This window comes from Drosophila navojoa, chromosome 3 (assembly GCF_054131105.1).
Source record: "Drosophila navojoa isolate 15081-1374.11 chromosome 3, UAZ_NAV_1.0, whole genome shotgun sequence".
In the NCBI taxonomy this organism is placed as follows: Eukaryota; Metazoa; Arthropoda; class Insecta; order Diptera; family Drosophilidae; genus Drosophila; species Drosophila navojoa.
In genome coordinates, this window is record NC_142891.1 from 30,391,537 (window position 1) to 30,414,734 (window position 23,198).

Consider the following 23,198-nt stretch of genomic DNA (forward strand, 5'->3'; position numbering starts at 1 on the left):
ATATGCGTGTGTTTGTTTGTATGTGTATGTGTGTGCGTGTGTTTGTTTGTATGCGTGTGTGTGTGTGTTTGCTAATTATTATTGAAATATCAGTTGCTGGTAGGGTTCAGGGGATCTCGTAGTCGAGCAGTCTCGACTAGAGCTTTCTTACTTGTTCTTTACTAGCTTGTTTTGATTCACTAGCTCGTTTTAGCTCATTCGCTCATTTTGGTTTACTAGCTCGTGTTTGCTTACTCGCTCATTTTGGTTTGCCGCGAAATGTATTTTTTATTAAACTTATCATGTCTTTAATAAGAAAGTACAGTGAAATGTGGAATCAGTTTGAGGAAATGGAATTGCAACAGGCTAAATGCAAGATTTGCAAAAATTGCTTCCGATCACTATTGGCTCATAAACTATCAGCAAGTGAGCCTGTGTGCCAAATTAGTGAGTTGGCTCACTTCACAAAAAAGATCGAGTGACCCGACTCACCTCAATGAGCTGTTTTTACCCAAGTATATATGTATATATGTATGTAGGCCATCAGAACCATCACTACTGTTAGGTTCGTCAACTTGAATAACATTGCAATGCTACAATTTTAACAATGCATTGTTGACGCAAAACGTTAGGCAATCTACGCTGCCTGCTGTAAAGTCACAAAAATGTAAGCGCTCAATATGGAGCAACTATATTAAAAGTACAGTCAGTGCTTACGCTACAGGATGTACTCTTTATTGTGAAAATTACAGATTAGGCACTTACCATAGAACACATAGACTAGACATCCAGAACAAATTTTGCCCACACCAAAAAATCTGTCGCGTAGGTACCAATCAAATTTGTATATGCTCGCCTCGGTATTTCTTGGCTTGGGTAATGAAAGATAACACGACGAAATTACTGCGCTGCAAAAACTCAAAGGAAATGGTCCCGTTCTATGCGCTTTGCGTTTTTTGTCCTACTTTCTCTCAGACTCTATCTTTCTTCTCTTTCTCTCTCTCTCTCTCTCTCTATGGGCTCTCAAATCATCAAGCTTAGCAGCGCACAAAATGATCTAAGCTCTTTCTTTTTGAATGAAGGGTATACCGAAATCTTAAAAGTGTTTTCTAATTATTTGTGGGAAGGGTATAAAAGCATTGATGCGCACTTGCAGCCTTACTATATATATGAGCATTTAGGTGCCTGTATGCGTAACTCTTATTGCCTGTGCAGATTGTACATTTATACATTTGCCGACATTTGTCTTGCGGACTGTAATAGCCACTTCATACCGTTGTATGTATATACGTACATTTGTGTTTTTATTATACTCATCCACCACCGTACATTTGAGTGCATTTTTTTGCACTCATTTACGAAAGTGAATTAGTATATTGGTTTTGTAAAATGTCCGTCTTGTCCGTCAATCTGTCCGTCTGTCTGTATGAGCGCAATTTTTTTCCACGCTATTGAAGCTAGAGGCCTGGAACACATTTATAAAGTGTTAAAATTTTCCCGATTCGACCACTAACGGCTTGGCAAATCGGAAAATTCATTTTCCGATATGCAAGAAATCATATTAGTTGAAGAGTGGATCCGTATCGACCACCCAAGATCACGTGCTATGTCGGATATATCTACGCCAATTGGGGCGTGGCAAATCGGATAAAACAGTATCTCGTGATGATTCCATAAAGATTAATAAAAAATCAAGTAAGAAGCCTCTGGTCGAGACTGCTCGACTAGGAGATACCCTGAACCCTCCAAGCTGATACTCTAATCATTCTGCACTTTTTCTGTGTACACATATGTACATACACATGCATACGCACGCATGTATAAAAACGCGCTCTGCTAAGCAGCGACTGCGCTTGGGCTGCGCTGTAGTGACGTATAGACGTACAGTCTTAATGAAACTTTCAGAATCATAATGGTCAAATGTCCCATACCCTGAACCCATTGAAAATGGGAAATAAGGGTATAATGCTTTTGTGTAAAAGTATGTAACGGGCAGAAGGAATCATCGCAGACCCCATAAAGTATATAAGTTAACGACAGACCCTACAAAAGGGCATTGCACCGGCCCAATTATATCGTAGCTCCAGTGCATGCACTTTTGACACGTGCGCTTTGTCAGCAGAATACAACAGCAACGCAACCGCAACCGTGGGAGCCTATCGTCAGCAATATTAATAAGATCAATGCACTTGGCCAAAACACATGCTGGTCAACGTGAGCATTTCCGCCACGAGCGCCGAGTCAGCGCACTGATCAGCACCACCGTGAGAGCCATCGTGTCACAAGACACCTAGCAGCAACAACAGCAGCGACCACGGCAGCAGCGACGCCAATAGCAGCAGCGGCAGCTTTAATATAAATAGTACTGTATAATTATTCTTAAGTCAGTTCTAATAAAACTCCGAAAGCGAATAAACGTTTTTTTTATATAAAAACCGCTTTCGCATATTTAATTGGCGCCCGAGCAGGGACCCGCGATTGTTATCCTAGAAAGTTTGCGCGTCGAAAAACGTAGTATAAACTATTGTTCGCGAGAGCACCTATAACGAAATATAGCTGCTAGTGAACGCGACGAAAAAATCCTTAGTGCCTAATCCGCAACTATCGAAACGTTAGTACCTAATCCGTAGCTAACGGGAGCATTCGAACGATCCGTAATAGTGCCTAATCCGCAGCTACACCGTGTTCGTGAAAGAGTGACTCTAAATACGTAAACGAGGTACGGTCGTGGGTCAAAAACATTGTTGCCACCCTATAAGTGTCCGCCCGTAGGGTACCGCGTAATCAGTGTGCGTCGCAGGATCTTTAGTAACGGAGACACCACTAATACTGGAATCCGACGAAAGAGAGCAATCCGGACCATCATCGCGGGAGTCAACGATGCTGATGATTATATTGTAAGCATAGTGAATAAGTTTTGAAAAAAGAAAAAAAAAAAAACAAATAAGCAACAAAAAATTAAAAAGAAAAACAAGAGAAATATTGAACCTTAACACCTAGCATTTAAGAAAACTCTGAAAATTGTACTACTGAGCGACATCTAGTTGCCCGGTATAGCGTATGTCCCATAAAGCCATACAATAATAGCCAGGAAGATCACTGCGTTGATCGCGTAGGAATTTACTAACATAAATTAAGATTCCAAGAACATATTCTGAAAACAAACCACCACCATTTTTCGATTCGATAAAAACTCTTTAAGTCTGTCCGTGACCATTGACGAACTAACGACCGCATTCTCTAAAATAAACATGCCACCACCAGAAAATTCACTCCCATCCACCAGTACAGGTGCCATAAAACCAACTTACTTGACCGAACCAATTGAGAGTACGATAGAGAGATACCTTAGGAAGATATTGTCTGAGAAAGGTGACGAGTTACTTAACCCAGCTACGACCGTCTCTGTCGAGCAAGATCAGACGATTCTCCCAGAATATATGGGACGAATCAACGAACTAGACAAGTTACCAGACGTTGTAAGAGTTTTAAAAGACTTTTCTGGGAATAGAGCAGAATTCACTTCATGGCGCAAAAGTGTAGACAGGATATTTGAGGCCTACTCTACTGTACAGGGAACACCAAAGCATTATGGTATCTTAATGGTAGTAAGAAGTAAAGTAGTTGGCGAAGCCGATGCAGTGTTAGAAGCATATAATACCCCACTAAATTGGAAAGCCATATCCCAATGTCTCACTGACCATTTCGCAGATCGCAGAGATCTTAAGACACTGGAGTACCAACTCTATACTCTTAGGCAAAATGGGCGATCAATAGACGAATTTTACCAAGCCGTTTATTATCATCTGTCTCTAATATTGAATCAGATAAATAACCATGATTCATCTGCAGAAACAGTAAGAGCTATTACCAAGATTTATAGGGACAAAGCATTAGATACGTTTATCAGAGGTCTCAACGGAGACTTACCAAGGTTATTAGCCATCAAAGAGCCAACCGACCTTAAACATGCCCTTCACCTGTGCCGACTGATCGAGAACCAGTCGATTAGGAATTCCGTTAACCCTATAAGAGCCCCTTCGCTTCCTCCGAGGAACAATCATCAAAATAGAACTACTCAATCTTCATTTCGACACAATAGCCCACACGTCTTAAATCAAACCAACTTTAATCCGAATCTGTATTATCCACCAAAGCCTAAGTTTAACCCCCAGAATTCAGGTTTCATACCTAGACCCATACACCAACAACCACTACAGTTCTTTAACGCACCACCAAGACCAATAGCCCCTAAACCACAACCGGCTCCACAACCAATGGAAGTCGACTCGTCTATCAGAACCAGGAATGTGAATTACATGAATAGGCCAAATAATAACCAATTCACTGGGAAGAGACCCTTATCCTCTAGGGCAGAAAACCCATTCAAACAACAACGACAATTTCATATCAATACTGGGGAAACCCAAGCGCAGAACGTAGATGACGAAGCTAACGCTTACGCAAACGCATATGCAAACGCATACGCCACCGAAGCTTATGCCGAGGCATACGAACAGTGTATGAGTGAACAGGCCTACTATGCTGCTGCAGAGGAGCAAGGTATCGTCGAAACACCATACGAGAATGAAGCAGCGACAGAAATTGCTGATATGTCTGATGTCAATTTTTTAGCTTAAATCGTTCCTCGTTACCCTACTTCCAATGCAAAACGAGGGACGGACAGGTACTGAACTTCCTCATTGATACAGGTTCCAATCAGAATTACATACAATCTTCCCTAGTAACCAACGCAAAAAAGAACAAAGAAACTTTTTTCGCTAATTCTATAGGCGGGAAAATAGCCATAACTCATCATGTATTGCTCAATCTTTTTAACCTCAACACTCCAATCAGATTTTTCGTATTACCCACTCTAAAAACATTTCATGGCATTCTAGGCAATGATACAATGAAACAACTCAATGTTGTTATCGACGTCAGGAATGATATCCTAATAGTAAATGGCAGTAATAAATTCCGAATCAAGCAATTACCTGCACAAGCAGTTAACAATATAAAGGTCCGAACAAATCATATGTCCGATAGCCAGAAAAACATAATAGATCGACTAATTCAAGAAGCTAAACCGTTATTTGCAGACCCAGAGCAGAAATTAACCTACACGACTAAAGTAGTAGGAGAGATCCGAACCAATACCGACACTCCGGTTTACAGCAGGCATTACCCATATCCTATTGCTCTAAAGCAAGAAGTCGAAAAGCAGATATCAGAAATGCTTGACGACGGAGTCATTAGACCCTCTAGATCACCGTATAACGCTCCAGTATGGATCGTACCAAAGAAAACCGATGCCTCAGGAAAAAAGAAATACCGACTTGTAATTGATTATCGCAAGCTAAATCTGGTCACAATCTCCGATCGATATCCCATGCCAGAAATAGGGGACATCATAGCCCACTTAGGGGATAATAAATTCTTCACGGTCCTCGACCTCAAAAGTGGTTTCCACCAAATTCCTTTGAAGGAGACAGACATAGAAAAGACAGCATTTTCTGTTAACGGAGGGAAGTACGAATTTACAAGACTACCTTTTGGTCTCAAGAATTCCCCTTCAATATTCCAAAGAGCCTTAGATGATATTCTAAGGGATCATGTTGGAAAAATCTGCTATGTCTACATTGATGACATCATTGTTTTCAGCAAAACTGAAAACGAACATGCCCATCACCTAAAACAAGTCTTCACGACTTTACTTAACGCTAATATGAAAATCCAAATGGACAAGTGTGAATTTTTCAAAAAAGAAGTAAATTTCCTAGGATTCACCATTTCAGACAGTGGCGTTAAGACAAATCCAGAAAAGGTTGAAGCGATTTCCAGATTCCCCATACCCAAAACACTTAAAGAACTACGATCGTTCTTAGGCCTCTCCGGCTACTACCGCAGATTCATAAAAGATTATGCAAAACTAGCTAAACCCCTTACAACTCACCTCAGAGGTGAAGATGGTCGTATATCAGCAAAAGCATCAGATAAAGTACAGATAAAGCTAGACAACAAGGCAATAGAAGCATTCAATAAAATAAAGCAAACTCTTTGTTCTAATGACGTAATTTTAAAATATCCAGACTTCTCCAAAGAATTCCACTTAACAACCGATGCTTCGAATTACGCAATCGGTGCAGTCCTTGAACAAGAAGGCAGACCCATTACTTTCATATCAAGAACATTGTCAAAAACAGAGGAGAACTATGCAACAAATGAAAACGAAATGCTAGCCATAGTTTGGGCATTGCAAAACCTTCGAATTTATTTGTATGGAACTGCCAAAGTTATTATATTCACAGACCACCAACCAATAACCTTTGCTCTAAGTAATAAAAATCACAACGGAAAACTGAAACGTTGGAAGAGTTACTTAGAAGAGTTCAATTACGAGTTAAAGTATAAACCAGGAACCACTAACGTAGTAGCAGACGCTTTATCAAGGAACCCAATAAACGAAGTCAATAGTACAGAAACCACAGTTATGAGCGATGAAAGTTCATCACACAACCTCATCCCCACAATAGAAACACCTATTAATGTTTTCAAGAATCAGCTATTCATAGTAATCGGCGAAAAGTACGATTATAAATTCGAAATTCCCTTCCCTACATACCATAGGCATACAGTAACACAACCCCACTTTACTGAAGACGAATTAATTGACATTTTTAAGAAACGACTTGACCCAAGACTTATTAACGGCTTATTTACTCCAGAACATATAATGGGCAAAATACAGGAATTCTACCCACTTCACTTTTCCAATTATAAAATACGATACACTCAAAGAAAGGTAGAAGACATTACGAGCGTCGATGAACAGTACAAAATTATAACACAAGAGCATAGACGAGCACACAGAAATGCATCGGAAAATAAAGCACAAATTCTAGAAAAATTTTTCTTCCCACAACTACATAAAAAAGTTAAAGAAATTACAAAATCATGCTTAACATGCAGAGAGTCAAAATACGATAGACACCCTCCACATCCCGCAATTCAAGCAACACCAATTCCCAAATTTCCAGGCGAAATCATTCATATAGATATTTACATAACTGAAAATAAGACTATTTTAACTAGCATTGATAAATTTTCAAAATACGTTCAAGTTAAGATTTTAAATTCAAGATCTGCAGAAGATATAAAAATCCCATTAAGAGAAATCCTAATTGCATTCGGCATGCCCAGAACCGTAGTAATCGACAACGAGCGAGCTTTAAATTCAGCCTCTATAAAGTTCTTGCTGCAAGACCAACTAGGTATCGAAGTTTATACTACCCCTCCCTATAACTCAACAAGTAACGGACAAATAGAGAGATTTCACTCCACCCTGTCAGAGATAATGACTTGCCTAAGACAAGACAATAAAGATATGAGTTTCACAGATACACTTTTCAAAGCAGTACAGGAATATAACGCCTCCTACCATTCAGTTACTAAAAGAAAACCAATAGAAATATTTTTCGGCACAACAGTTCAGGATAACCCTGAAAAAACAGAAGAGAATAGGAAAATAATATCCAACACACTACTAGATAAACAAAAATATGACTTAAATTACCACAATAAAGAGAGACAAGAAACTAAAACTTACGAACAAGGGGAGATAGTCTATGTAAAAGTAAACAAGCGCCTAGGTTCAAAACTCACACCCAAATACAAAAAAGAAATTGTAGCAGAAAACAGAAATTCAACCATTAGAACAGTTTCAGGAAAAATTATCCACAAAAATAACATTCGAACGTAACTTACAGGATATTCGCACCGCTATGTTTGGGTATAACCACAATCCTCGACTACTCACACTCTCAACTAATTCCGATAGAGACAGGAACTTCAGCAATACAGAACGGAACTTTCAAAATTATTCACATATTTGACATTTCAGAATACGAAAAAACCTTCGGAACTTTCGAAGAAACCCTTAACAATATAAGTACCTCACACCAGATGTACCCACTGCTAAATTATGAATTAAATAGCGTCAGAAATGACTTGCGTAGACTCAAACCCTCCATAAGAGTGGCAAGAGCAATTAATGCATTGGGAACAGCATGGAAATGGCTGGCCGGTACACCGGACCACAGTGACCATGAGGTTTTAATTTCAAAAATAAATGAACAATTAGAAAATAATAATAGACAAGTAGTCATTAATCGAGTATTGCAAGATAGAATCAACGAAATCACACAAACCTCAAATAACATAATGAAAATTGTAAAAGATCATTCTAATATTCAAGAAGAAAGAATCACGTTTTTTAAATACAAGCTCCAGATCTTTAAAGACGATTTAACTAATTTAATTCATGCCATAGACTGGGCAAAAACAAATACAATAAACTCAATAATATTGTCAGAATCTGAAGTTAATATAATAGAACAGATACTAGAAAGAGAAAAAATCATGTTTTTAAATGCAGAAGAATTGTTAGAATTTAGCCAAATAAAAATTGCAAGTAATGGAAAAAATATACTCTATATAATTAACATACCTTTAATCTCAAATGAAGTTTGTACAACCATGTTAATTAAGCCAATTAAAAGAAAAAACTATATTAATGAAATAAAATTCGAAAATATTGTAAAATGCGAAAATGCAATCTATGCTATAAGAGACTCATGTGAGTCACACAATGAAAAAACAATTTGTAATAAAAATAAGTTAGTCGATTTAAGAAATGATACTTGTACTTTTCCACTATTGAAAAGCCAACCTCCAAACTGCCGTGCTATCAACAATCAACACGTACCCAATCACGAACAGCTGTTTGTCGGAACAATATTGCTCAACGATTTCAATGGACCAATCAAGATCGACGAAGAAGAAGTAGAGCTCCACGGTACCTTCCTGGTACAATTCGAAAACTCCACGATACGCATCGAAGATGACGTATACGAATCAAAAGTAATGTCCTTCGCAGAAGCCACCCCACCGCTATTTCAAATCATGGCGGAAACAAACAAGATCGATGAAGTCCTCTCATTGCAAATGCTCAAGGAAATAAATCTAAACAACACAAGAAAATTAGAAACCCTAAAGAGCAGCAACGATACAAGAGCAGCAATCAATATAACACTCTCTGGAACTCTACTGATAATTATGGCAGTAGTTGGATACTTGCTGAAACGGAAGACCCCAGCCACCACAGGCCAAGTCACAACACCCGAAGCAGAAAAGAGAGAAAATGCTCAAGTTTTCTATATTGCGACCGAGGACGTCCGCATCTAAGGGGGGAAGAGTTAACGACAGACCCTACAAAAGGGCATTGCACCGGCCCAATTATATCGCAGCTCCAGTGCATGCACTTTTGACACGTGCGCTTTGTCAGCAGAATACAACAGCAACGCAACCGCAACCGTGGGAGCCTATCGTCAGCAATATTAATAAGATCAATGCACTTGGCCAAAACACATGCTGGTCAACGTGAGCATTTCCGCCACGAGCGCCGAGTCAGCGCACTGATCAGCACCACCGTGAGAGCCATCGTGTCACAAGACACCTAGCAGCAACAACAGCAGCGACCACGGCAGCAGCGACGCCAATAGCAGCAGCGGCAGCTTTAATATAAATAGTACTGTATAATTATTCTTAAGTCAGTTCTAATAAAACTCCGAAAGCGAATAAACGTTTTTTTTTTATATAAAAACCGCTTTCGCATATTTAATTTATATATTCTTGATCAGGACGACGGGCTGAGTCGATATAGCCCTGTCCGTCTGTTCGTCCGTCCGTCCATCCGTCTGTATGAGTGCGCCGATCGCAGAAGATACAAAAGCTAGAGAGCTGAAATTTTGTGTGCATACTCGTGTATACCATACCACTGACCAGAGAACACATAGACTAGACATGTAGAACAAATTTTTCTACACCTCGACACTGTTAAGTTGAGGTACCACTATTCTTCGTATTTGCTCGGCTCGGTCGCTGGAGGTTCAAGCAGTGAAAATGCTGCACGTCAAAAACAGTGCGCTATGAGCAATGGTCACGATTCCGTATGAAGCACAGCTATGTGCCATTTGTCCTACTCTCTCTCAGTCCCTCTCTCTCGCTCTCTATGGTCGCTGAAATCATCACTCTCAGCCACGAACAAAAATTTCAATTTCAATGAGCATCAACGCTTTCATAGCCTTTTTAGAAATTATCATGAAAAAGCTAGCATTTTGTATGAACGTGGCAAACGCTTTACAAATTTCGATATACCCTTCACACAAACGGAAAGAGCTGGGATCGTCGCGAACAAAAATTGAAATTTTTGTTCGCGGCTGAGAGTGATGATTTCAGCGACCATAGAGAGCGAGAGAGAGGGACTGAGAGAGAGAGAGTAGGACAAATGGCACATAGCTGTGCTTCATACGGAATCGTGACCATTTCGATTGAGCGCTCATAGCGCACTGTTTTTGACGTGCAGCATTTTCACTGCTTGAACCTCCAGCGACCGAGCCGAGCAAATACGAAGAATAGTGGTACCTCAACTTAACAGTGTCGAGGTGTAGAAAAATTTGTTCTACATGTCTAGTCTATGTGTTCTCTGGTCAGTGACCATACGCAGCACGAGTTTGCTTTATTTTTTCGATAACTCATCCGATAACTTTTTTATCGAGAATGATCTAAAAATTGATTTTGTTTTTTCAGCCTGATTTGAAAAATATTAAACCTGGAAGCTTCAGATTCACTGTGTATATACATATGGTGAATACAAACATTTTGTAATCAACAGATTTTGGATACCACGCCCCCTTCGCCACCAAATTGTAAAAATCGCATTTCAAATTCTACAGACTTGTGCTTTGGAATGTACATTCATTTGAATATCATGATTATGTTCAACAAGTATCATTAAGATCGTACGTCTAGAAATTAAATTATTCAACAAATAAACTCTCATAATATTGCCCACGCTGCACCGCAGACCAAGCGCAATCGCTGCTTACTGCGCAGTTAGCAGAGCACGTTTTTATACATGCGTGCGTATGCATGTGTATGTACATATGTGTACACAGAAGAAGTGCAGAATGATTAGAGTATCAGCTTGCAGGGTTCAGGGTATCTCCTAGTTGTGCAGTCTCGACTAGAGCCTACTTACTTGTTTTTCTTTTTCAAATTGGTGGCGAAGGGGCGTGGTATCCAAAAAATGTTAATCACAAAATATTTGTATTCATCTTATGTATATAAACCGTAAATCTGAAGTCACCAGGTCTACAAGTTTTCAAATGAGACTGAAAAAATTTAATCATTTTTTCGATTATTCTCGATAAAAAAGTTATCGGATGATTCATCGAAAAAATATGATTAACTCGTACTGCATAATACTCGTATGCATGCCAAATTTCAGCTCTTTAGCTTTTATATCTTCTGAGATCGAAGCACTCATACGGACGGACGGATAGACGGACAGGACTATACCGACTCAGCTCTTCGCCCTGATCAAGAATATATATGGTTCATGGGGTCTGCCACACCTCCTTCTACCTATTTTATACTGTTTCACAAAACCATCATATCCCAATTTTCCATTTTCAATGGGTTCAGGGTATAACATATAAGAGCGTTCTGGTCGGGCGTTACCAACTTCGGAACAGTCATTCACATCCCATCAGCAAATTTTTAGCTAAGTTTAGCTCTAATACTGTAGAAAATTCAGTTTTTCTCCTTTTTGGCCACTTCATAGAAAAATCTAATGGTAACCTAAATTAGGATGCTTGCGCTCCAAAAACGAGAACATCATAGAGCATGCAACGCCCCTAAACAGTCATAATAATAATTTTTGGTGATTTGATAGACGAGGATACTAGCTAGATACTTGAAGCTTCTACCTCTTATACTTTAAAAGATAATAACTTTGTGGTTTGCCCCCTATGGGCGGACATATGTGCTAATGCTCTTTATACCCTGAACCCATTGAAAATGGGAAATCAATGGAATTCTTGATAGGGACGAAAAGCTTAGTCGATATAGGTCTGTCCTTCAGTCCGTCCGTACGAACACGTATATCTCAGAAGTTATAAGGGCTAAAGGGCAATTCGGTATGCATACTCGTGTATACCATACGCACCATAGGATATATCATTCGATATCTTTTTTATAGAAGATAATCGATAAATTGGTTAAATCATAAACGTCCATTTGACAAACACTCTACAATTTACAAAAAGAGACAATTGTCCTCCCATTCCATACATACATACACATATGCATGTGCCGACTTCACAAGAGCAACCAACGGCAAATTTTGGGCCTTACAATCTGCACAGGCAGCAAGACCTTCGCACACTGTCATACAATTGCTCATACATGTACCAAGTGGGCAAATGTGTGTGTGCATGCTCGTCGCCAACACATATTCTTTATGCGCCCTTCCTAAATAATAAATGAAAATAATCATGAAAAGATTTTGTATGAGCATGGCAAACGCTTCTAAGATTTCGGTATACTCTTCACTCAAAAGGCAAGAGCTGGGATCGTCGTGGACGAATTTCAATTTTTGAGAGGAGAGGTAGAGTGAGAGAGAGTAGGACACATAGCGCACAGCCGTGCATCATATAACAACGGGACCATTTTTCAGAGCGCTCGCAGCGCCTCAGCGCCTCGCAGCCTCAAGAGACTGAGCCGAGCAAATACGAAGTTGAGCAGTCTCTCATCGACATATTTTCGGCGCTGAAAACGTTTGCTCTACATGTCTCATCTGTGTTGTCTGGTCAGTGCTTGAACACATTTAGAACTATAGACTTCAGATTTACTGTGTATATACATTAGATGAATACACTTTGTACTTTACAGATTTTGGATACCACGCCCTCTTCGCCCCCAATTTCAAGTACTAAGGACGTATGCTTTGGAATGCACATACCTTTGAATGCGTTTTTCATGTTTTGTCTCTTTCTATGCCCTTTCCTTTTAGAGAGTATATGTAACTCTTGAAAGGGGTTGCCATGCTCATGTATGTTAGTGTTTTCATTTCATTATCTTATATATCGATCTATACATAATTTTATTAACTTCTATATTAATTATGATTGCTTTATACAATATATAAATAATAATACTTTTAACGAGTTTATTGCATAACAAAATAACATTGGCTTCGTTTGCTCGTTATTTGTGTGAAGGGTATGAAGGCGTTGGTACGCATAAAGAATATGTATTCGCTACGAAATTGTAACGGCAAATTTGCCGTTGGTCGGCCGTCTGGCCTGCACACACACGATTACATTGCTCTTCGTTTTTTCGCTAATTTTTTTCTCTGCTAGCAGCGACGCCACTCATTAACTCAGTGAAGCAACTCATATACCCGGCCTCATATTTATTCGACCCTTTCTCGTTTAATAGAATATTGTGCCTCTGAGTCATATATGATATCTTGCTGTCACTCACAACAATGTACCGTTTTCTTGTCACCCAAGTATTTTTCGTCAACGCTTGCCGGTCCCACTTACACTTACAGCGAACGTAGAAAAAAAGCGTGAGTGTGAAAAGAGCAATGAGTAACAAGCACAAGTAGACAAAACACATGTATGACACCCAAGTGTTTTACAGGCACCATGGTGTAAGTGTCAAAGTAACGGTTGTTTTGATTTTGCTCTAGCTCCTTTCTTAGCTTCCTAGTTTACTTCGTGTTTTGATTTTGGCATCGAAATGACATCTGAAGAAATTAAAATTAAAATAAATCGTGGTGTTTATAAAATAGCCGGAAAACTTAAAGCATAATCTGGTCAATTTTGTATGATATATATAAAGAAGATGAAAGCGTCCTCGAAGGTTGGGTTTTTTTGCAACAAATGCGGAAAAGTCTTAAAATTTGTTGCCAACCAAACATCAAATTTGTCGCGGCACAAATGTTGTCTCTCAGTTTCAAACTTGGACAATATCACGGCAACAAAGAAGTGTCTGGAATGGGTAGTTCAAGATTGTCGGCCTTTTTCTGCAGTGAAAGGGATTAAATTTTTTGTGAAAATCGGTGCTACTTATAGAGCAAACGTCGACATTGACGACCTACTGCCCGACGCTACAACATTGAGTCGAAATGCGGAAAATGATGCAGAAGAGAAGCGAGCCATAATATCCAATAATGTTAAAGAAGCAGTAGATAATAATGCAGCATCGACTACCATTAATATGTGAACTGACCAATATGTAAATAGAAATTTTTTAGGTGTCACTCTGCATTATTTAAAAGATTTTAAACTGAATGACATCATTTTGGGCCTAAAATCGATGGATTTTGAAAAGTCGACAGGGGAAAATATATTTAAAAAATTGAAATCTATTTTCACACAATTTAATGTCGAAAACATAAACAACATTAAATTCGTGACAGATTGGGGCACCAGTGTAAAAAAATCTTTGGAAAACAATATTGGATTAAATTGTAGTAGTGACGAAGCATGTGAGCTTAAAGACATATTACACGCCTGCAAAAAAATAGTTAAATATTTTAAAAAAGCAAGTTTGAAGCACAAATTAAGCACAACATTAAAAAGTCCATGCCCTACTCGATGGAATTCCAATTACAATATGGTCAATTCAATAGTGAGTAACTGGTCAGCAATTAATAATATATTAAGCGAGACAGAGAGAGGTCAAAAACTTATAGTCGTAAATATATCCACTTTAAAAACAATATTATTACTTCTTGAAGATTTTGAGAGAATTTTTAAGGAATTACAAACGTGTAGCTCTCCTTCATTGTGCTATGTTTTACCCTCAATAGCCAAAGTAAAGCTTCTTTGTGAGCCAAATGCTGAAGATGTTTCGTCGATATCTGTTCTTAAATCAAGAATATTAGTAAATGTGAACACGATTTGGAAAGAAAATTTAAGTATTTGGCACAAGGCGGCTTTTTTTTATATCATCCAGCAGCAAAAATGGAACATGAAGATTTATTAGAAATTAAAAGCTTTTGCATTGAACAAATGAACAATTATGTTCGTTTTTCAAATCAACCTTCGCAAAATAATTCTTGTACATTAGAGTCAAACCACTAACCAGAGAACACATAGACCGGACACGTAGTGCAAAGCGTTTTGCACACTTATTTTCGAGCATTGGTTCCCAGACCGTTCGTATTTGCTCGGCTCCTCACTTTTTAGGCTAGTGCTACTAAAATATGGGAACACAAAATCATTTCTCTTCATGCTCTCGACCCTCTATGCTAAATGTTTCCCTTGCTCTCTCTCTCTCTCTCGATGCTCTCTGCTCTCTCAAATGTGTATATGTGTGTATGCATGTGAGCACAAGCAGCAGCTCTGAGCTGCCAGCTCACGAGAATTGAAATTTCTTCGCAGCAAGAACCCATGCTTTACGTTCTGTGTGAAGAGTATACCGAACTTATCAAACCGTTTGCCAAGCTCGTACAAAATATGTATATGTGCTTTCGATTTTATTTGTGGAAAGGGCATGAAAGCGTTGGTGCTCATAGTGAAAATGCTTTCGCGACGAGCCTGCACGCACACACTCTCCCTTGCTACATGTACTATGAGCATTTATATGCCTGTGTGCGAAGCTCTTGCTGCTAGTAGCAATTTTAAATCCCAGCATTTGCATTTGGTTGATCTTGTGAAGTGCTCACATACATATGTATGTATGTATGTATATACATTTGATTGTGTGTGTATGAATGGGATCTGAATCGAACAATTATGGGATATCACTTGTAGAAGCATGTGTATGCCTATGTGCTTTTACATGTGCGTTTGTGTGTGTGCATGTGTGTAAGCATGGGACGTGAACATTGGCTGCCTACCTCAACTAAGAATTGTCTGAATGATTTTGGGTTCGAATTGAAGAGGCGCGCTTATAACTAAAGTGACAAGTGCATATGCCAATTCTTTGTGGCACTGTGACATTTACCCAATATAAATTGCCCAATATATTGATATTTATCCATGCTATGGGTGCTAAGGAAGTTATGGAAGTTAAAAGAGGATTATTACAATATAATTAAATGAGTATTTTCCCTCTTTTTATACCCTGAACCCATTGAATATGGGAAATCAGGGTATAATGGTTTTGTTAAAATGTATGTAACAGGCAGAAGGATGCATCTCAGACCGCATAAAGTACGTATATATATTCTTAATCAGCGCGACAAGCTGAGTCGATTTGGCCCTGTCCGTCTGTCTGTCCATCCATCTGTCCGTCATACGTACGCGCATATCAAGTTTATCAGATCCATTTTACAACCATTATTGCCAACAGCTTCAGTGTCATACAAATCTGATGGTACAGTTTGAACCTACCACGCCTGTGCAATGCATTGCAATGGCACACGATTGGTAATTAAAAAATTCACCATTATCCGTTTTGAATGGTAAGTTTCAAGGCGAAAATGCATTGTTACCACGAATCCCTATGATACCCAATTAGATTGGCATACGCGATGACAATCAATACGTCACAAGGCCAAACGTTGCCTGTATGTGGCTTAGATTTGGAAACATCAGGTTTTTCCCACAGACAACTATATGTGGTATGTTCTCGCGTCGGGAAACCATCCAGTTTGTTTGTGTTGGCTAAAAATGGCCCAACAATTCGCTGAATTTCTTTGCTGAATTATTTCTTTTGCAGACATACAATCTTAATGAAACTTTCAGAGCGTAATCATATGCTGAAAAATGTGTACATTCTAAAACACAAGACTCTGTATACGTTTAAAGACGTTCATTTTGCAAATTGTTGGTGAAGAGGGCGTGGTATCAAAAATCTGTAAAATACAAAATGTCTGAACTCATCATCAACCAGAGAGCACATAGACCGGACACGTAGTGTAAAGCGTTTTGCACACTTATTAGCACTTGTCACTTTAGTTTGTCAGCTACTTAAATATAAACGCGCCTCTTTAATTCGAGCCCAATATCGTTCACACAATTCTAAGTTGAGGTAGAGACACGCGAATGTTCACGTCCTATGCTTACACACATACATATACACAAGTGCACATGCCATAATTCCTTCCGCCCGTTAAATACTTTTTCACAAAACCATTATACCCTGATTTACCATTTTCAATTGGTTCAGGGTATACAAATTTCCGTGGTACACTAATAAAATTAAATGCTAGCTCACTATAAGAACTTGAAGTAGAAAATAATACACATAAATATGTATGTATATCATATTTAATCAAGATGTACTCTGTATTGTGAGACAATTATACAATTATTCAATTTTTGTGCGTTGCTGAGTTGGATGATTTGAGAGACCATAGACAACTAACGCGTAGCTGTGCTTCATTTAAAAACGAGCCGCTTTTGTTAGAGCTTAAGCAGCGCACTGACTTTGTCGTGCCTTATTTTCACTGCTCCAGCCTCAAGAGACTGAGCCGAGCATATACGAAGTTGTCTGGTCTCCAGAGCATTGAAAAAAAAATTGTACTACATGTCTAGTCTATGTGTTCTCTAGTTGGTGTGTGTATATACATACATATGTACGTACATATATTTGATGAATACAAAGATTTTGTAATTTACTAATTCGCCCCTTATTTGTAAAAAACGTATTTCAAGTACTGGAAACTTTTACTTTGGAGTGTATACAAATTTTAACCATATTGCTGCATTCCCGCGAAATGAACACATATGTAAATACTTGCAAAAATTAAGAACTCAATTCAGCTGGAGGGATCTAGAGTCTTCTTACTTGTTTTTGTCGTGCAGTTTTTTCACCCGAACCTCCAGCGACCGAGCAAATACGAAGTATAGTGTTCCGCCAACTTAACAGTTTCCAGCTGTAGAAAAGTTTGTTCTACATGTCTAGTCTATGTGTTCTCAGGTTAGTGGTCGGATGCAACGTTAAAAACATAATTTTAATCGAATCGACTTTGCACATCACTTGCATTTCATTTTTTTTACAGAGTGATTGTTTTCTTGTGATTGGTATTATTGATAAGAAGTTGTAAGGCTATTAAAGTTTCTATCTCGCATAAGGTTGTATTTGTAACATCAATGAGCCTTTAAAACGAACTCAAGTTAATATTTTTCTTGTTCTACTTTGATTTAGCCAAACTCTAAAATTATAATTGATAAATAAATAAACATTTTTCCACAACAGGTAAACATATCACGCTAATCAACTTTCTATATTTAACATGGGTAAATTTTTTTGATTATATCTTTAGCTTTCAAACCGTGACACATAAACTTATAAAATTTACTATTTCGAAAGGATGATGACAGAAAAAATTGTACCCGGTCACCCAAGTTTGCTTAACAAAGGGTTTGTATATATTTACTCCATTTAAATATATGTATATATTCAATTCTTGCACCTCAATAAATAAATTTTTTGATTATACCCATGTACATACATATATTGTCCCTTACAAGTTATACAGAAAATAATTGCTTATTATACATACATACATATGTACCTTCTTTATGTGTTATTATTATAGTGTTATTATTTTATAGTTTTTTAGGTATTGTTAACTGTTGCTTTTTAACGTTTTAGTTTGTATTAGAGATTATTTCAATATGCAATTAGAAAATGTTAAAGTTAAAGTCAAAAGAAGAAATATTTAATCAACGTCCAATTAAATGAATTGTGAAATTGATTGATATTTTAAGATTCACTAAGCCATAAATATATTTTTAGAATGCTAAGTGATCATCAGACTGCCAATAACTTAGCCGACGACATGGGATGGAAATCGAAACTGAAGCTTCCTCCAAAGGACAATCGATTTAAAACAACAGTATGTATATTTTTATCTCATCAATAAAGTAGGCTGACTGGCGTATGGATGCTAGAGTCAATAATTTGTTTGCAAATATAATAATATATATTTAGGAAAATAATTTATAAATCCACTCAAATTATATTGACATGACATTTATGAATACGTACTAATAATAAAATATTTTCAATTGTGGATTATTTTATGCAACTTTCCATTTCTTGTATTAATGGTAAAAATTGTTTTTCAGGATGTGACAGATACTCGCGGCAATGAATTTGAAGAATTTTGTCTAAAACGAGAACTACTAATGGGAATTTTCGAAAAGGGTTGGGAACGTCCATCGCCAATTCAAGAAGCTGCTATACCTATAGCTTTAAGTGGTAAAGATGTTTTAGCTCGGGCAAAAAACGGCACTGGGAAAACTGGAGCATACTGTATTCCAGTTTTAGAACAAATAGACCCGACTAAAGACTATATTCAAGCATTAGTAATGGTTCCTACTCGAGAACTGGCGTTGCAGACATCTCAAATCTGCATTGAACTTGCTAAGCATCTTGATATTCGTGTAATGGTTACTACAGGAGGTACAATTTTAAAGGATGACATTCTTCGTATTTATCAAAAAGGTATTTTCCTCAAAAATTAAGCTTTAAATTATATTATATTATACTTTAAACTAATTGCATAAACATTTTTAACAGGGCTAAAAATCGAATTTATGTGCATTTTATGAAGTATTTCATCTAAGCTGTGAAGACAAATAGGGTAACTTCTATAGAATGGAGAAACTTAAGTTAGCTCCTCCTTTCTAGACTAGCGTTTTCTAGACTCGAGTTTGGCAAATACACATATATAACTAATATTGCCATATTAACGAGAAATGTTATTGAACAAATAGGTTGCCGTTATAGCCAATAATGCTATTTCAATATTTCCTCTTCAGATAGGATTTGGGCATAATAGTTTTAATCAAAGTATGTTGCAGGGAGAAGGAGGCTTGGTAGACCCAACAAAGTATACATATTGATCGGGGCGACAAGTTCAGTCGATTTAGCCCAGTCCAAACGAAGGATGAATGGCAAACCCCACAAAGTATATACATATATACTTGTTCAGAGCGATAGTCAATGTCCGTAAATATAGCGCGGATATTGATTCGATAACTCTCCGTTATCTTTTATCGATTAAAAACCTTATCAAAAATCAGTAATCTGATTATATCTGCTACATCTTTAAAGCTAGAGTCAAATTTTAAGCATATGTACATATATTCATTTTTACAAATTTCGATTTTTTATATAATTATTTATTGATTCATTTTTTATTTCGAACACTAGAGACTTGTGCTTTAGCCAATATAAGAATTTTAATAATATAATCACAATCATAAAGTTTCATGAAGAAAGTACATCCACAAGAAAAGTTATTAAACATTTATTATCCGCATGCAGTTCATGCGTGTATTCGTGAGTATGTGTGTGTGAGTGTTTGTATTTCTTGTGTGAGCAGGAAGAAGCAAAGAATTATTTAAATAAAGTTGAAGGGCTCAGGCCATCTCATAGTCGAGCAGTCTCTCGAAAAAATTGTATGTAGCAAGATGTAATTCACAAAAGTCTGCTTTATAAATAATTTTTAATTCAACTGAAACCTACCAGTAAAGAGTTTAAATTAAGACAATACTAACTTGTTAAAATATAATAATAAAACCTCTTTCATTTTAGTACAATTAATTATTGCAACTCCGGGAAGAATTTTGGATTTAATGGATAAGAAAGTAGCAGATATGTCCCATTGCAAAATATTAGTCTTGGATGAAGCTGATAAGCTGCTTTCATTAGATTTTCAAGGCATGCTGGATCATGTTATTTTAAAATTACCCAAGGATCCACAGATACTACTGTTTTCTGCAACATTTCCATTAACCGTAAAAAATTTTATGGAGAAACATTTGCGTGAGCCCTATGAGATAAACCTTATGGAAGAGCTAACGTTAAAAGGTGTCACGCAATACTATGCGTTTGTGCAAGAGCGACAGAAAGTACATTGCTTGAACACTCTGTTCTCAAAATTGCAAATAAATCAATCAATAATATTTTGCAACTCTACACAACGTGTTGAGCTCCTAGCAAAAAAAATAACTGAGCTCGGCTATTGCTGCTACTATATTCACGCTAAAATGGCACAAGCACATAGAAATAGAGTATTTCACGACTTCCGACAAGGTCTTTGCCGAAACTTGGTATGCTCTGATTTGTTTACTCGTGGAATTGATGTACAAGCTGTAAATGTTGTTATTAATTTTGATTTTCCGCGAATGGCAGAAACTTATTTGCATCGAATTGGTCGTTCTGGCCGTTTTGGACATTTAGGTAAGTAATTATTACTTTTCTAAAACCTTTTTTAGAACTCTATGTAAACCTACCTCAAAAACGCAATGTATGTTAAATAGCATTACATATATGAAATTTTAAATTCAGTCTTTGAATATGCTCCTAGATAGGAAATGCTAGATACAAATATTTGGAGAGGTAGGTGGAAAACCCCACAAAGTATATATCTCTTTGATGCGGGCGACTATCTGAGTCGATTTGGCTGTCCGTCCGTATGTATGAACGCGTCGATCTCAAAAGATATATATATATATATATTTAAGAGCGTATTTGTATTTCAAAGACTTGCGCTTTAGCACATGCACGCATTTTGTCATAATCATGGTCTAAGAGTTTCATGAAGTCCACCCACAAGAAAACTTATTAAATATTATTTTGCTCGAAGGGCTCAGGGGATCTCGTAGTCGAGCAGTCTGGACTAGAGCTTTTTTACTTGTTATACCCTGAATCCATTGAAAATGGGAAATCAGGGCATGATGGTTTTGTGAAAAAAATATGTAACGGGCAGAAGGAATCATCGTATAGTATATAATATATATATTCTTGATCAGGATGACGAGCTGAGTCGATTTAGCCCTATCCGTCCGTCCGTATGAGTGCGTCGATCTCAGAAGATATGTATCGATGAATCATCCGATAACTTTTTTATCGAGAATAATTGAAAAAACTATTCAATTTTTTCAGACTCATTTGAACAGTTTTAGACCAGGAGACTTCAGATTTACGGTGTATATACATAAGATGAATACAAACTTTTTTTGATTTACATTTTTTTGATACCACGCTCCCTTCGCCACCAATTTGAAAAAAAAAAAAAAAACATTTCAAGAATTAGAGACTTGTGCTTTGGAATGTACATACATTTGAACATTATGATTACGTTCTGAAAATTTCATTCATAAATTCTCATAATATTGCCCACACTGCAGTTAGTGGAGCACGTTGTTATACGTGCGTGCGGATGCATGTGTATGTATGTATATGTGCATGAAAGAAGTGCAGAATGATTAGAATATCAGATTGGAGGGTTCAGGGTATCTCCTAGTCGAGAAGTCTCGACTAGTTCATTCTTACTTGTTATAATATTATCTTTAAAAGATGTATATATTATTAAATTTGTTCTAGGTATCGCCATTAATTTAATAACCTACGAGGATCGATTTGACCTTCATCGCATTGAAAAAGAATTGGGAACGGAAATAAAACCCATACCAAAAGTAATAGATCCAGCATTGTATGTGGCAAATATTAGTGGGTCTTCAGGAGAAACATGCAACAATAGTGATCTTAATAATTCTACAAACGAGGAGGGGAATGTTAGTAAATAGATAATTAAAAAAATAATTTGAAAAATGAAAGTTTTGAAATATCCAAAAACATGAAAACAATAAACGAAATCAAATATGTCAGTAAATTTGAGTTTTATACTTTAATATTTAGTTGTTTTTTTTTTTTTTTTTTTTTTTTTTTTTCAAACCTTAAAGCCACTAGAACTACGTAAATATAAGTATATAATATAATATAAATAAATTTAACAGATGATAAGTGCGTCTATCTCGACAAATGTAATAATATGTAACCTGGCGGAAGTAATATGATGCTAAGGTTCTTAAGCTGGTTTTACGAAATCATTTAGAATTAAAGGATTTCTACTGGGTGAAACTAATCAGAGAATGTATCCCTTACCGCCTCTGTCCATATTCAAATTTATCAGTTTATCATAACATTTATTAATTTGATTGTCGCGCAGTAGCTGGCATAACTAGTATTCGTTTTGGCTCAGAAAAATCCATAATTAACTAGCAATTTATGACATTAGAAAGGCTTCCTATGATATCAAAGAGCCGCCTAGAAAAAAAAGGGTACATAATATTGATCGGAAGAATAAAGTGCTGCGGAAACTATATTTGAAGTATAAACTCAGCTCTGGCGTTCAAATGTATATATGTACATATGTATGTATGTGAACACTTCACAAGAGCGATGGGCTTTAAAATTTCTACAGGCAAAAAGAGCTTTGCACACAGGCATTATGAGCATCCACGCTTTCATACCCTTTTTATCTAAATCTAGCATGTTTTATGAACGTGACCAACGCTTTAAAAACTTCGGTATACCCTTCACTCAAAAGGAAAGGG

The 23,198-nt window shown here is 37.2% G+C and overlaps 1 protein-coding gene and 2 long non-coding RNA genes across 3 annotated transcripts in view; all 3 read left to right on the plus strand.

Moving 5' to 3' along the window:
* Positions 1 to 23,198, plus strand: part of LOC149091999 (uncharacterized) — a 133,602-nt gene that overhangs the window by 78,355 nt on the left and 32,049 nt on the right. The window lies entirely within an intron of this gene.
* Positions 1,665 to 2,893, plus strand: LOC149092001 (uncharacterized). The gene is made up of 2 exons (XR_016196547.1): positions 1,665 to 2,056; positions 2,470 to 2,893. It is a non-coding gene; the product is annotated as an uncharacterized LOC149092001 (long non-coding RNA).
* me31B (ATP-dependent RNA helicase me31b) lies at positions 18,011 to 22,474 on the plus strand. Its single transcript, XM_089257677.1, has 6 exons — positions 18,011 to 18,042; positions 18,110 to 18,207; positions 18,586 to 18,685; positions 18,918 to 19,296; positions 20,392 to 21,039; positions 22,186 to 22,474. The coding sequence occupies exons 2-6, from the start codon at positions 18,158 to 18,160 to the stop codon at positions 22,386 to 22,388; spliced, it is 1,380 nt and encodes a 459-aa protein (XP_089113803.1). The 5' UTR covers positions 18,011 to 18,042; positions 18,110 to 18,157; the 3' UTR covers positions 22,389 to 22,474.